At 51.4% G+C, this 16,184-nt stretch overlaps 1 protein-coding gene across 1 annotated transcript; it reads right to left on the bottom strand.

The window, feature by feature from the left end:
• Positions 1-4,703: 4,703 nt before the first annotated feature.
• HMG20B (high mobility group 20B) lies at positions 4,704-10,577 on the bottom strand. Its single transcript, XM_066276458.1, has 10 exons — positions 10,483-10,577; positions 10,147-10,202; positions 9,591-9,699; positions 8,841-9,044; positions 8,139-8,259; positions 7,899-7,945; positions 7,547-7,619; positions 6,763-6,978; positions 5,928-6,060; positions 4,704-5,364 (listed from the first exon to the last, which is right to left on the bottom strand). The coding sequence occupies exons 2-10, from the start codon at positions 10,182-10,184 to the stop codon at positions 5,352-5,354; spliced, it is 954 nt and encodes a 317-aa protein (XP_066132555.1). The 5' UTR covers positions 10,185-10,202; positions 10,483-10,577; the 3' UTR covers positions 4,704-5,351.
• Positions 10,578-16,184: the final 5,607 nt, after the last annotated feature.

A 16,184-nucleotide genomic window follows, 5' to 3' on the forward strand; every position in this document is an offset into this window, starting at 1 on the left:
GTGCCCATCTGCTTCTCCACCCCTCCCCCTCTCCTTCCTCTCTGTCTCTCTCTTCCCCTCCCTCAGCCAAGGCTCCATTGGAGCAAAGTTGGCCCGGGCGCTGAGGATGGCTCTGTGGCCTCTGCCTGAGGCCCTAGGATGGCTCTGATTGCGGCAGAGTGATGCCTCAGATGGGCAGAGCATCGCCCCCTGGTGGGCATGCTGGGTGGATCCCAGTCGGGCGCATGCAGGAGTCTGTCTGACTGCCTCCCGGTTTCCAACTTCAGAAAAATACAAAAAAAAAAAAAAGATGTTACAGAAATGTGCCTGACCAGGTGGTGGTGCAGTGGGTAGAGCGCCGGACTGGGATGCGGAAGGATCCAGGTTCAAGACCCTGAGGTCACCAGCTTGAGCATGGGCTCATCTGGTCACCATGAAAAACTGATGATTGATGCTTCTCATCTCTCTCTGTTCCTGTCTATCTGTCCCTATCTATCCCTCTCTCTGACTCTCTCTCTCTGTCTCTGTTAAAAAAAAATTTAAATTAAATTAAGTTCACCTTATGAAAAAAATGTTACGGAAATGTGACAAACAAGTGTCATTAAAAAGTGCTGAAGCAGGACCAGTTGAAGCTTTTTCTGGGTGTTTCTTTTCAATGAAACTTGAAAGCTTCTCCCACATTGCCAGCATGTCTTTAATTTCACTTGTAGAAATCACTTCCTCCGACTCTACCTCCTCCTCACTACTAATCTCTTGCAGAAGCTCCGTATGTTGCATCATCTGTAGCTCCTTCAACTCCAGTTGAGCGTTCCTCCTCATGTTCCTCGACGAGCTCATTTACATCACCCTCATCTACCTCCAGACCCATCGACTTTCTGAGGGACACAATCTCCTCCAACGCTTTTACCTTGGTCTCGGTCTCTGGTTCGAATCCTTCGAAGTCCCTGTCTGCAACAACATCAGGCCATAACTTTTTCCATGCCAAGTTCAAGGTTCTTCTTATAACCTCTTGCCATGCCAAGTCAATAATGCATAAATATATCACGATGTTGTAGTGATCTTTCCAAAACTCTCTAAGGGTTAGATTTGTATTCTCTTTTTTTTTTTTTTTTATGACTGCTTCTTTTTTTTTTAATTTTTTTTAAATTTTTTATTTATTCATTTTTTTAGAGTGGAGAGGGAGAGACACACTGAGAGAGAGAGAGGAGAGACGAAGAGAGAGAAGTGGGGGAGGAGCTGGAAGCATCAACTCCCATATGTGCCTTGACCAGGCAAGCCCAGGGTTTCGAACCGGCGACCTCAGCATTTCCAGGTCGACGCTTTATCCACTGCGTCACCACAGGTCAGGCTAGATTTGTATTCTCAATCACCTCAAAGCAGTGGCGGAACAAGTGCTTTGTGTAAAGCTTTTTAAAGTTGGAAATGACCTGCTAGATTGAAGTCGTGTTGGGTGGGAGGTAGAGGACTTTCACGAATTTGAACTCATCAAGAATGTCATCTTCAGCCCTGGCCGGTTGGCTCAGCGGTAGAGCGTCAGCCTGGCGTGTGGGGACCCGGGTTCGATTCCTGGCCAGGGCACATAGGAGAAGCGCCCATTTGCTTCTCCACCCCACCCCCCTCCTTCCTCCCTGTCTCTCTCTTCCCCTCCCGCAGCCAAGGCTCCATTGGAGTAAAGATGGCCCGGGCGCTGGGGGTGGCTCCTTGGCCTCTGCCCCAGGCGCTAGAGTGGCTCTGGTCGCAGCAGAGCGACGCCCCGGAAGGGCAGAGCATCGCCCCCTGGTGGGCAGAGCGTTGCCCCTGGTGGGCGTGCCAGGTGGATCCCGGTCGGGCACATGAGGGAGTCTGTCTGACTGTCTCTCCCCGTTTCCAGCTTCAGAAAAATAAAAAAAATAAAAAAAAGAATGTCATCTTCAAGACCAGGAGGGTGGGCTGGAGCATTTTCAAGGATTAGTAATGCTTTCATCAGGAGTTTATTTTCTTGAAGATATTTCTTTCTTTTTTTTTTTTTTTTGTATTTTTCTGAAGCTGGAAACAGGGAGAGACAGTCAGACAGACTCCCGCATGCGCCCGACCGGGATCCACCCGGCACGCCCACCAGGGGGCGACGCTCTGCCCACCAGGGGGCGATGCTCTGCCCCTCCGGGCTGTCGCTCTGTCGCGACCAGAGCCACTCTAGCGCCTGGGGCAGAGGCCAAGGAGCCATCCCCAGCGCCCAGGCCATCTTTGCTCCAATGGAGCCTCGCTGCGGGAGGGGAAGAGAGAGACAGGGAGGAAGGAGAGGGGGAGAGGTGGAGAAGCAGATGGGCACTTCTCCTGTGTGCCCTGGCCGGGAATTGAACCCAGGACTTCTGCACGCCAGGCTGACGCTCTACCACTGAGCCAACCGGCCAGGGCTTGAAGATATTTCTTCACTGCAGGACCAAAGACGAGATTTATCCATTCAATAATAAACTGCCACATAACCCGTGCCCTAGCATTGGCGCACCACATAACCTGCAGTTTTTCTTTAAGAATCTTGTGAGTCTTGCCTGACCAGGCTGTGGTGCAGTGGATAGAGCATCAGACTGGGATGCAGAAGACCCAGGTTCGAGACTCCAAGGTTGCCAGCTTGAGCGTGGGCTCATCTGGTTTGAGCAAAAATTCACCAGCTTGGACCCAAGGTCACTGGCTCAAGCAAGGGGTTACTCAGTCTGCTGAAGGCCCGCGGTCAAGGCACGTATGAGAAAGCAATCAATGAACAACTAAGATGTCACAATGTGCAACGAAAAACTAATGATTGATGCTTCTCATCTCTCCATTCATGTCTGTCTGTCCCTGTCTATCCCTCACTCTGACTCTCTCTGTCTCTGTAAAAAAAAAAAAAAAAAAAAGAATCTTGTGAGTCTTAAAGGCTTGAGGATTTTCGGGATGATACACTAGCAGTAGCTTTACTTTTCAGTCACTGCTTGCATTTGCACACAATGCAAGGGTCAGAGGGTCCTTCATGAGTTTATGGCCTGGCAGCTTCTTCTGCTCTGCAGTGATGAAAGTCCTCCGGGGCATTTTTCCCCAAAACAATCCTGTTTCGTCACAGTTGAACACTAGTTGGGGGGATGTAGCCTTACTTTGAGATAAACACAGCAAAACATATGACGTACTCCTCAGCTGCCTTATCGTCAGCACTCGCAGCTTCAGTATGCCTCACCACCGAGTGGATGCCAGATCTCTTCTTGAAATTTTCAAACTGGCCGTGACTTGCTTTAAATGTATCTTCTGCTGCCTCTTTTGAGGTTGATGGTTCTTTCTTCTTCAAGTCGCTGTAAATAATACATGCCTTTTCGAATATCATAGTCTCCGTCACTGTATCTCCTGCCAGCTCTTTCTCTTTCACCCACACCAGCAGAAGCTTCTTCATTTCTTCATGGATATTTGTCCTTAATTAGGACAGAATTGTAGTTTCTTTCGCTGGATTTGCACTTTTGATGGCATCCTTTTGTTTAAGGATGGTACAAATTGTAGATGTATTACGGTTGTACAGCCTTGCCAGTTCACTCACTCATACACCACACTCATGTTTTTCTTTTTTTTTAAATAATGGTCTTTTTTTTATAAATTTATTTTTTTATTTATTCATTTTAGAGAGGAGAGGGAGAGACAGAGAGAGAGAGAGAGAGAGAGAGAGAGAAGGGGAGGAGGAGCTGGAAATATCAACTCCCATATGTGCCTTGACCAGGCAAGCCCAGGGTTTTGAACCGGCGACCTCAGCATTTCCAGGTCGACACTTTATCCACTGCGCCACCACAGGTCAGGCTCATGTTTTTCTATTATTTCTTGCTTTACTTCTGTCGAGATCATTCTCTTCTTCTTGTCACCACTGTCCTTTACACTCACTTTCTTTGGCTCCATGATAGCACACAAAAAAGTTAGTAAAAATGCAAAAATGATGCAAGAACAAGCACAGCGCACGAGATTTGACTTGATTCTGCGGGTAACACGTGAGAAAGAACAAGATGCTGGTATTGTGGACCCGTGTGCCAACGCGCCAACTAGCGGCAGCTTCTTGAATCACAACTCGTATTTTGGAATTTCGCTTGGATCTCAAACAAAATACAAACCGAGTAGCAGCTTGTATGTTAAAAAATTCATGATGGTCTGCTCATATCTCAAGGTACCACTGTAATTCAACCTGTAACACAGTGTTGGTCAAATTAGTCTCCAAAAGTTCTAAAATGTTTTAAATATTTCATTAAATGCAGAAGTCTCTGGGAGGTTTCTCAACCAGTGAAGCATAGCATTACCACATAACACAACAGTCCCATTCCTGGGGATGGAACCCAGGGAATTGAAAACGGGCTCAAACAAAAGACTGTAAATGCATGTTCACAGAAGCACAATTCACAATGGCCAAGAGGTGGCAACAGCCCAAATGTCCATCAATGGATAAACACAATGTGTCCATCCACAGTGGAATATTACTCAGCCATAAAAAGGAGTAAAGCACTGACACTTGCTACGACATGGATAGACCTTCAAAACAAAACTGGCAGTGAGAAAAGCCACACACAAAAGGTCACAGACTGCGGGATTCCATTCACATGAAATGTTCAGAACAGGCAAATCCAGAGATATAGGAAGTCATGGACTGGAGGAGGGCAAGCCTGAGGCCCCCAGGTGGGACATCTTGGGGAATCCTAGGAACATCTTCAGGCCCAAACACCTACAAATACACAATCACAAGTTTGAAATTCAAATTCCACTTTATTTTTCATTTTAAAATGTCCAGATTAAGCAGTAGCAAAGGGGCCATCTCCATGAGGGTCCCTTAGCTGGATGAGGGCAAAGGATTAGTACCAGCTCCCCAATTCTGGGGTGCAGAAATTTGAGGGCCACAAGCAGAAGGCCCTCACCCAAGTGTGAGAGCGTATCCTGCAAGTGCCTGCTTGTGTGGGGCACTTGTAGTCAGCACCGTTGGGACATCCCTCCAAGTATGTCAGGTGGATTTTCTCTGCCCCATGTCCTGGGCCAGATCCCGAGAGCCACTGTAACTTGTGTCACCCTCTCTATGCCAGTATGAGAGCTGTTGTGGGTCCCCTTGTGTTCTGGGTTATGCTGCCTCCTGTGTGGTGTTCCCACATTCCCGTAGTGTGGCATGACTTGTCAGGCCATAGGGTTCGATGTGTTGTCCAAGGTGGGTGACTTTTCTGGATTTGGGGTACTGGGGAGGTTGAAAGCTAGAGGATGTTGTAGAACTTTAGGGGGCTGGAGCTCCCAAGGCGCAGGATGGGGCTTGGTGCTAAAGAGAGTAAACCCCACCCCACTTCCATGGGGTATGGGTGGGAGGGACCACAAGCAGAGCTTGGTCTTCTTGGGATCCATGGGCGTGACCAATACCCTCATAGGTGCTCACTGCAACGAGAGGAGAGGAGTGCTAATGGGGACTCCATCATCTCAGCCCCCATCACCATCCTGGGGAAGACTAGAGGGCACCCTCCCTTAGCTACTCCAAACAGATTTCAGAGTGGGAGGGCCTAGAGTTGACCCCATCTAACCTAGGCAGCAAGAAATCACCCAGAATAAACTGCCAAGAAGCTTTAGAGAAGTTCTAGTTCCCCAGAATGAATCCAACTGGCCAGGGGGACTGGCAAATCCCACTTGGCAGTGTTAATACAGCACCCAGCCTGATCAGCATACCCCAGTGGTCCCAGCATTAGCCTCATGCCCCATGAATATATAAGTCCCATCTGGTAAATCCCAAATGGGCGGGAACCTCAGAACAAGATACCCTGCTAAACCCCATCCTGCAGAGCCCACAGACCGTGGAAACCCCACTGGAGTACAAAATGCAGGCATTTCTGCTGAAGTAGGTCAAGACAGGTCGAACCAGAGGGGCAGTTTCCCATGCAGGGCTGCCCAACTGGCCTGAATGGGCCGGGGGACCCGGGGGGGGGGGCACAGACTCAGGCACACACCTAGCGACCTGGGCCAGGATCTCCTTGATTCGGACGATGAGCTTTTCATGCTGGGCGGGGTCGCGCTCAATGGCTCCGTGCAGCCGGGCCATGTAAAAGTCAAGCGTGCTGAGTGTGGGAGTCTCGCCCGTGCCTGGGGATGGCAGGGGATCAGTCAGCTGAACCCAGTGGAGGAGTGGACGGCGTCTGGGCTCCACAGAAGTAGAGAGATCAAAGATCGGGTCTGTAAGGGAGGGGTCCTGGGGAGGGGGACCTTGATGGGTGTCAGTGGGGTTAAGTGACGGGATCAAGGCATCTGGGGGTGGGGTGGCCCAGAAGATGTTAGTTGGCCCGAGCGAAGTTGCAGTGGGGGTGGGGTATGGAGGTCTAGAGGAAAGGAAATTGGCTAAGCTAAGACAATTACTAAAAGTGAGACCTATAGGGTTGCAGCAGACGGAAGCGCAGGTCTGTGAGGGTGGGGCTGGCGTAAGCAAGGGCCAGTGAGTGCTGGCAGCAACTCTGACAAGTGCTGTGGGGGTCAGCAGTGCGAAGGAGGGTTAAGGGGGGAGGGGTTTGGGGAGGGCAACAGGGGTGAGGGGCGAGGGGGATGACCAGTGCGTGCAATACTCAAGGTAGGGAGAAGTTCATATGGAGCCGGGCTCAGCTTGTGGAGGGAAACGGGGTCAGTGGGGTAGGGTCTCGCAGTGAACAGGACGGGGCTCACTATGCCCAGAGTCTGCACAAGGAGGCAGAAACACCAGGGGCAAGAATTACAGTGATTAGAATGGGGTTCAAGGTAGTGGAGGGTGGAGCTAGCGGGGCCAGGACTGGACGGACAGGGGCGGAGCTTCCGCACCAGGGACAGGCAACGAGGCGAAGCTGGCAGTGAGTGCCTGGCGCACGGCCTGGAGCTGCTGCTGCAGCGCCAGCGTCCGTCGCTCCTCCAGCGCCAGCTCCTGCTCCAGGCGCTCACGCGCGCTGCTCATGTTCTGTGTGTGCCTCTGCAGAACCGCGTTCTGCTCTTCGAAGACCACGTTCATCTTCCGCAGGCGCCGCAGTTCCGCCTCTCGTGCTGCAGGAGGAAGCCAGGTCAGACCCTGGCACTTCCTCCACCTACCCTCTGCCTGGCCATTGCCCAAACTGCCCCGCGCCAAGCCTTCAGACAGACATTGCTTTGCCTCCAGCCCCACCCTTTAGCTCCTGGGACTAAAGGACACGGGAAGAAGGTGGCTCGGCTTTTTTTTTTTTTTCTTTTCTTTCTAAGAGATGAGAAGCATCAATCATTAGTTTTTTGTTGAGCACTGCAACACCTGAGTTGTTTATTGATTGCTTTCTCATATGCCTTGCCCGCGGGCCTTCAGCAGACTGAGTAACCCCTTGCTTGAGCCAGCGACCTTGGGCTCAAGCTGGTGAGCTTTTGCTCAAACCAGATGAGCCTGTGCTCAAGCTGGCGACCTCGGGGGTCTCGAATCTGGGTCTTTCGCATCCCAGTCCAATGCTCTATCTACTGCGCCACCGCCTGGTCAGGCTCGGCTTTTAGGGGAAAATATCCCCACCCACTGCCTCCTGCCTTAGAGCTGTCTTTTGGCCCAGCTCTCTCCTATCACTTATTTCCCCAAGGACCCCTAGCTGGTACTCACCTTTGTTTTGGTCCAAGAACTCTTCTGTAAAAATGGGGACGTCGAAGGTGGAGAAGCCATCGCAGTCCCCACCCTGGGACAAGATAGGTGGCAACGTTTACTTTGAGGGGACATCCAAACACCCTCTTGGGATGTCCCCCAACTTGGGGGTGTCCTTGAGCCACTGAGGTTGGAGTACATTTAACAACATTCCCATGGTGTGGCTGCCCCTGCTTCTGCTTTTATAAGATCAACCAGAGCCACTCACTTCCCATAAGTGTTGGTCCTGGCACACCCAGGGGCCTCAGTCAAAAGCCTCAAGACTTCCAGACCTTTCTCACCTAGGTGCTCCCCTGGGAGGAGGGGCACTTACCTTGTGTCCATTCAAGAGAGTATTCATGAGCCCGGAGCCCGAGTCCTCTGGTGGGGGAGGGAGGAGGGCAGGGTCAGCCTCCCAGGTCTTCTCTGACTGCTTTGCATGTGCTTGTTCCCCCGGCTTGGAACACCCTCCTTCCCATCTCCCAGTATGAGCCCCGAGGAGGGTTATGGGTAGGTCTTGAGGGTCATGATCCCTTTTATAGAAGGCACTCGTCTGTCTCGGGTTCCTTCTCACCTTTCTTGATTTTCTTTTCCTGGATCTTCTCAGTGCACATCTTGTAGGCTTCCGACTGCTGGTAGGCCCGCAGCTCCTTCATGTACTGCTGCTTCTCCCGCTCAGCCTCGTCCAGGTACCGCTGGCAGGGCAGCATGAGAAGGCTTGGCCCAGTCCTGGTGTAGGTGAGGCCTCCAGGGCCAGGCCCCCATCTCCATCACATCTCACTATGCTGCACATTCCCAGAGTTCCTTACTACCTTCCAGACAAAACCTGGCCCCTCAGCCTACTGCTCAGGGTACCTTTTGCTCCCCATCCCAGGGTGTCTGAGTGACTACAGGCTCCCACCTCCAGGCTGCTCTCCTGCACTTATTTTCCTTGTTGAAATCCCACTAATGAGGATGCAAACCGGTCGTGGGTTGTTACCTTTCCTTGATGTTTATGCACTTTTTAAATTACCTGGATTTGAAAATCAGGTTTCATAGAAAAATCCAACCCCACCCCTACTTCTTTAGCTGTCAGGTAACCACACTAAGTTTTGTCTCGCCTATTGCTACCCTTCCCCCAATAAACTGGGCAGGTGTCATGGGTAGTCAGTTCTCCAGGAGTAAGGAAGGACCCTCCACATCAGGTCCTTTCGGGATGAGGCAGCGGGAGGAATCCGAGTGGGGTGGGAGGTCAGTGGCCCCGGACCAGCCCCACCCGCCGCCCCCTGCTGTCCACCTGCTTCTCTGTGGGCTGCAGTTTGCTCCACTCGGCACCCAGCATCTTAGTGATCTCAGGAAAGGGCAGGTCCGGGTGGCGCGTGCGGATCTGCTCCCGACGCTCGTTCAGGAAGCGCACGTAGCCAGTGACAGGTGCTTTAGGACCATTTGGCAGGATCTTCTTCCGTTTTTTGCCTTTGGGCCAGCCACGCTTCTTCACGGGCTGCAGAACCCCGCAGCGCCGTTGGAAGGGGCCTGGAGGGCTGGGGCGGGGCCCAGAGGAGGGGCGGGAGCCTTGCAAGATGTGGGCGGGGCCAGAGATGAGGGGTGCGGCTAGCCAGGACCCAGAAGGCCTGAAGGTGTGCCAGGTCAGGGGTTAGAATTGTGAGAGAGTAGGGGAACCCTGGATAGAAGTGAAGGGTATCAGGGGTACTGGGAACAGGGGTTCAGGGCTGGCCTGTCTTGTGAGTGTAGCCTCTGTAATGTGGGCGTGGCTTGAGCTGGAAGAAGGGCCCACAAGACCACCAAAAGGTGCTTTCCCCTGGGAGGCGAGCAGTTGGAAAAGCTGGCATTAGTAGTGGGTGGGGCCTGAACTTGGAGTGGCAGTGGACCTTATGGAGCGTGGCATCTAGTATGGGGCAGGGTCTCAACTTTCCGAAGGGAAATCTGGACTTTGGGCCGAGCCACAGCGAAATTAAATCTAATCTGAAGCGAGGTTTGGGGGCTGGGAGCGAGATCCAGAGCCACCCACCACTGCGGGGACTCTCACCTCCTCCTCATGGGACCCTTTCTCGCCGGCTCGTGGGCCCTCGCCGCGCTCTTGCTTAACAGCCACCACGAAGCCCCCATGCTGTCCAGGAGCCTTGCCACCGGCCGGCCTAGAATCACAGGACGCTAAAGTCACACCTACCCTCCACACCGGAGGCGGAGCTGGTAGAGTGGAGGCCTGAGTCCTGGAAGCAGGGGTCTTTGGGGGTTAGAATCCAGGGGTCGGATCAGAAGCACTAAAGGAGCCAGTAGGGACCCTGGGAGAGACTGAAGCCACAGGACGCCAGGGTCACCCCTACCCCTCACCCTCGATGGCAGATATAGCAGCAGCGAAGGGGCCCGACCCCTCCTCCTAGGGGAGCCAGTAGGGGCCCTTGGAAGGAACTAGAGCCCGGGCGGGGTGGTGGAAGGGAAGCCTGCGAGGGCCCTATGGGAGGGCCTTCCTAGGTAGCAAGGAGTCAAGATCCTGGGGGCCGGGGTCGAGGAGCTCCGACAGAGAGTGGGCGGAAGCTGAGTTGCAGCCCCGAGTGGGCAATGGGAGGGGAAGTCGCACTCACGCGCCCGCCGCGCCGGGCTGCTTGGGGCCGTGGGACATGGCCGCTCCCGGCCGCACCTGGAACGCAGACGCGTGGCCGAGTAAGGGGCGCCCGAGCTGCCGACGACGGGGCCCGAATGGGGAGCCCCGGAATGCTGGGCCCGGAGCGCTTGGGGGGGGCCAGATCCGGGGACTGGGAGGGCCTCCAGAGCGGGCGCCCCAGGGATCCTTTGTTGGGCGATCGGCCCCCCGGAGGCCCTGGTCCTTCCTCCCTGGCCTGGGAGCGTCCCTGTCCCAGTCACGAGACCCCCGCGCCCCCGGCCCCTAGCGGGGCCTCGAGTTCCGCGGCTGTTTTCACCTCCAAAGAAACTTTCCCGGACCTCTCGGCAACTGCGACTCTCCAACCAACCGCCGGGAGCCCGCCCCTGCCGTCCGCTCCGCCCCGCACCGCTCCGCCCCCGGCAAGCTAATGATGGCCTCCGTGAGCCTTCGGATTGGGATGCGCTCTTTCTCTGGGGCGTGACCATACAGATAAAAGTCGGCGCGCCGATCTGCGATTGGCTAGGGCGGCCCTTGAGCCGCGTGGGAGGTGGATAGGGAAGGCTGCGGGTGATGCATCAAGTTCGGCTGCGCCCGGCCGCTTTCGGGACTAATCAGGGCACTTTGAGGCCTCGCAGGTCGGAGCTTCTTAAAGGGCCAGTAGGCAAAGCCCGGACTCCTCCTCCTCCGCTCAGGGAGAGATTCCCGGCTTCTGCAGAACCCGCTTCGGTCCCGCCCAAGTTGCCATGGTGACGGGTGTAGGTTGCTAAGGAAGGAGCTATTGACCTTCGGGGCAGTTCCCTGCCTCAGGGCAAGGTTGAACCTGTTCTTAGCATCCTGCAAACCTGGCGGGTAAATTTACTGTTTATGGACTGGACTAAGGACCCCGGCGCTCCTCTGTGCCTGGTTCTGCACTGAGCCAAGGGCCCTGGCCAGGAGCTGCTCTCCTTGCTGTGCAATGGGAGGACATTGACGATGTCCAGGACCTGGAAGTTGGCCTGCTGTGAACCTGAGACCAGGAGCCGGGTTAGGCTGGGGTTGGGATCAGGACCTAGGCTGGAAGAATTTGGGAAGAGGTTGTGGGACGGGAAGGCTGCTACTACCTTGTGAAGTTGGAGGGGCAGGGGGCTCTGCCCTTGGATCTTGGGGACCCCCAGGCAGTAGCCTGCTCTTCTCATGGCCTGGGCTGGTGCTGCCGCTGCTCCCAGCTGCCAATAGGTCACTAGGTGCTCACATAAATCCATTAGATCATAAATAATCCGTTGACATAACCTCCTGCCCTCATCTCACTTTGCTGTCCCCTCTTACTCCACACCGGCTTCCACCACGTTCATCAAATACATTCATTTTATTCACTCCCACCTCTAGGGCTTTGCACTCGCTGTTCTCTCCGCTTGGCATTGCCTAACGCCAGACTATCTGACTGGCTCACTGCTTGACCTCCTTCAGGTCTTTACTCAAATGTCACCTTCTGAATGAAGCTTTCCCAGGCTTGCACCATACTCCATACACCCAGTCTTATTTTGTTTTACATATGTCCATATGTCCTGTTTGTTGATTGCTGTATTGCCAACACATAGAACAGTGGCCATAGAAGCTGCCTAATACATTTTCACTGACTAAATGAATGAATAAATGCTGTACATTTCTTTTTCTTTTTTTGTATTTTTCTGAAGCTGGAAACAGGGAGAGACAGTCAGACAGACTCCCGCATGCGCCCGACCGGGATCCACCCGGCACGCCCACCAGGGGGCGTCGCTCTGTGGTGACCAGAGCCACTCTAGTGCCTGGGGCAGAGGCCAAGGAGCCATCCCTAGCGTCCGGGCCATCTTTGCTCCAATGGAGCCTTGGCTGCGGGAGGGAGAGAGAGAGACAGAGAGGAAGGAGAGGGGGAGGGGTGGAGAAGCAGATGGGCGCTTCTCCTGTGTGCCCTGGCCGGGAATCGAACCCGGGACTTCTGCACGCCAGGCCGACGCTCTACCACTGAGCCAACCGGCCAGGGCCGTGCTGTACATTTCTAAACAGGCAGGTGCAGCTGCTTTGTAAACGATCTGGAAGTCCTCAAAGTGTTACATAAACACAAAGTTACCATGTGATCCAGCAATTCCACTCCTAGGTATCCACCCAACTGAAAACACTTGTCCACACAAAAACCTATGTAAGAATGTTCACAGCAGCAGAATTCACTATAGCCAAAAAGTAGAAAGAACCCAAATGCTCATCAATTGACTATTCGATAACCAAATTGTGGTCCAACAGAATATTTTGTGGAACAATAGAACATTATTGGCCATAAAAGGAATAAATCGCTGTTTCATGCTATAAAAGCAGTGAACATTGAAACAGGATGCTCAATAAAAAGATGCTAGTCACAAAAGGCCACATAGTGTAAGATTCCATTTATATGAAATATCTAAGAGACAAATCTGTAGAGACAGTGGATTTGTGGTTGCCTGGGGATAAAGAATTAATGGGGAGGGGGATAGGAGTGACTGTTGATGGGATGGAGTTTGTTCTAAGGAGATCAAAATGTTCTAAAATTAGACTGCAGTGAATATACTAAAAACCACAGAATTGTACACTTTAAATGGTGCATTATATGGTATGTGGTTTAAATCTAGCTAAGAAGATGAGCGTGCCTTGGAATCTTGGCAGACCTGGATTCCTGTTCTGTTGCTTCACTGGCTGTGTGTCCTCCCATGCCTCCCTTACATCTCTGTGCTCCATTAAAAACAATCTAGGTAGCCCTGAGGGTAAGACAAATATTCAAATTTTATAATTACATTCTTAAGTGTGTCCTAACTTTTAATAATTCTGAGCGATTGAATGACATCTTTTTGTTGCTTTTCATATTATCTATAGTATTCCTTTTATTTTTTTTTGTTCTCACTGAGGTTTTCTTTTCATTTTCAGATATGAATCAGGTGAAAATTCCTAAGTGATGTCACATATTTCTTTTTGTTCACTTATAAACCACCTCTTCTTCTTTTGTACTCATTGATTAGAGAGATGCATGTAACAACAACAAAAATAGCAGGCCAGGCCTTACCAGGGGACCCTAGTTCAATTTCCAGTCAGGGAACATATGAGAAGCAATGAATGCACAACTAAGTGGAACAACGGGTTGATGTTTCTCTCTATATGTATCAATGGAAAGTTAATTAAACAAACAAAAAATCCCAGCAAGCCAAACCATACATTCTTACCTCTGACAGTTATTGTTAAATTTCTTTTTCTGGCCTGACCTGTGGTGGCGCAGTGGATAAAGCGTCGACCTGGAAATGCTGAGGTCGCCGGTTCGAAACCCTGGGCTTGCCTGGTCAAGGCACATATGGGAGTTGATGCTTCCAGCTCCTCCCCCCTATCTCTCTCTCCTCTCTGTCTCTCTCTGTCTCTCTCTCTCTCCTCTCTAAAATGAATAAATAAATAAAGAATAAAAAAAAATGAATAAATAAATAAAAAATAAAAAAAAATTTCTTTTTCTGTGTGTGACAGAGACGGAGAGAGGAAACAGAGACAGAGAGAAGGACAGATAGGGACAGACAGAAAGGGAGAGAGATGAGAAGCATCAATTCTTCGTTGTGGTACCTTAGTTGTTCATTGATTGCTTTCTCATATGTACCTTGACCCTCAGAGAGCTACAGCAGAGCGAGTAACACTTTGCTCAAGCCAGTGACCTTGGACTCAAGCTGGTGAGCCTTGTTCAAACTAGATGATCTTGCGCTCAAGCTGGCCACCTCGGGGTTTCGAACCTGGGTCCTCTATGTCCCAGTCCAATGCTCTATCGACTGCGCCACTACCTGGTCGGGCTATTGTTAAATTATGATGATGAGGCCTGACCTGTGGTGGAGCAGTGGATAGGATAAAGCATCCATCTGATGAGGTCACTGGTTCAAAACCCTGCGCTTGCCTGGTCAAGGCACATATGGGAGGCCATGCTTCCTGCTCCTCCCCCTGCCCTTCTCTGTCTCTCTGCACCCCCACCCTCACCTCTCTAAAATGAAGAAATAAAAAAAAAATTATGATGATGACAAAACCCATTTGTTCACAAAAATACAGTTATCAATTTATTTATTTATTATTATTATTTTTTTTTTTCTGAAGTTGGAAACGGGGAGGCAGTCAGACAGACACCCGCATGCGCCTGGCCGGGATCCACCCGGCACGCCCACCAGGGGGCAATGCTCTACCCATCTGGGCGTTGCTCTGTTGTAACCAGAGCCATTCTAGCGCCTGAGGCAGAGGCCACAGAGCCATCCTCAGTGCCTGGGCCAACTTTGCTCCAATGGAGCCTTGGCTGCAGGAGGGGAAGAGAGAGACAGAGAGGAAGGAGAGGGAGAGGGGTGGAGAAGCAGATGGGTGCTTCTCCTGCGTGCCCTGGCCGGGAATCGAACCCGGGACTCCTGCATGCCAGGCCGACACTCTACCACTGAGCCAACCGGCCAGGGCCTACAGTTATCAATTTAAAGTATCTTTTTTTTGTTTCAAGTTCAGCAGAATTCACACATATATATTGTATGAGTATTAAAAATTTGAAAGTATAAGTCAGCATATTAAAAAACAAACAAACTAGAAACCCTGGCTGGATAGCTCAGTTGGTTGAAGTGTTGTCCTGGTGCAGAGATTGTCATTTCTATTGCCCTGTCAGAGCACACACAGGAGCACCTCAATGTTCCTGTCTTTCTCTCCCTGCCTCTCTAGAAGTAAATTTAAAAAAAACAAAAACTAGGTAGCACCACCATTAAGCTAGAAAACAGAGGAAGATCCGTCCTCTGAACCCCGTCTCTTTTGCTTGATTGGCAAGTTTGGTGTTGCCTAGGAAAGAGTTTTTCTGATCCCAAAGTACCACTCAAAGAATTAAGGGCTCTTCCTGCATATAAAAAAAAAAAAAGAAAGAAAAGCCTGATCAGATGGTGGTGCAGTGGATAGAGCATTGGGCGGGCCTAGGACGCTGCCCACCCACATTCCAACCCCAAGGTCGCCAGCTTGGCATGGGATGATAGACATGACCCCATGGTTGCTGGCTTGAGCCCAAGGTCGCTGGCTTGAGCAAGGGGTCACTGGCTCTGCTGGAGGCGTCCCCCCCATCCACATCAAGGCACATATGAAAAGGCAATCAATGAACAATTAAGGTGTCACAGCTATAACTTGATGCTTCTCATCTCTTTCTATCCCTTCCTCTCTCTAAAATCAATTAAGTAATCAATAAAGTAAACATTTTTATTTATTTATTTTCTTTTGAATAAGTGTTTTTTTGAAAGAGAGAGACAGGCAGGGAGAGAGATGACCTGAGCCATATTTTAGTGCCTGAGGTGGAGACATCCTCAGCGCCCAGGGGCCAATTTCCTCTAATTGAGCTATGGCTGCAGGAGGGGAGGAGAAGAGAGAGAGAGAGAGAGGCAAGAGGGGGAAGAGTGGAGAAGTAGATGGGTGCTTTTCCTGTGTGCCCTGACCGGGAATTGAATCTGGGACATCCACAGGCTGGGCTGACACTCTACCACTGAGCAAACCGGCCAGGGCCCGTTTAATTGCTTTCTTATATGTACTTTGACTGGGGGTTCCAGCAGAGCCAGTGACTCCTTGCTCAAATCAGTGACCTTGGGCTTCAAGCCAGCGACCTCTGGGCTAAGACAGCAACCATGGGGTCATGTCTATGATCCCATGGCCACCATGCTCCAGATGGCCACCTGATACTCCAGCTGGTGAGCCTGTGCTCAAGCTGCCAACCTCAGGGTTTTAAACCTGGGTCCTCAGTGTCCCAAGTTAATACTCTATCCACTGCACCATGATCTGGTCAGGCTAAAGTAAATATTTTTTAAAGTGTTAAAAAAGAAAACAGTATGGAGAGTGCTCAAAAAATTAACAATGAAACTGTATTATGACCCAGCAATTCCACTTTTGGGTATATATTTGAAGAAACCCAAACACTGGCCCTGGCCGGCTAGCTCAGCAGTAGAGCATTGGCCCAGTGAGTGGATGTCCCGGATTCGATTACTGGCCAGGGCACACAGGAGAAGCGCC

This window comes from Saccopteryx bilineata, chromosome 1 (genome assembly GCF_036850765.1).
Source record: "Saccopteryx bilineata isolate mSacBil1 chromosome 1, mSacBil1_pri_phased_curated, whole genome shotgun sequence".
Classification (NCBI taxonomy): domain Eukaryota; kingdom Metazoa; phylum Chordata; class Mammalia; order Chiroptera; family Emballonuridae; genus Saccopteryx; species Saccopteryx bilineata.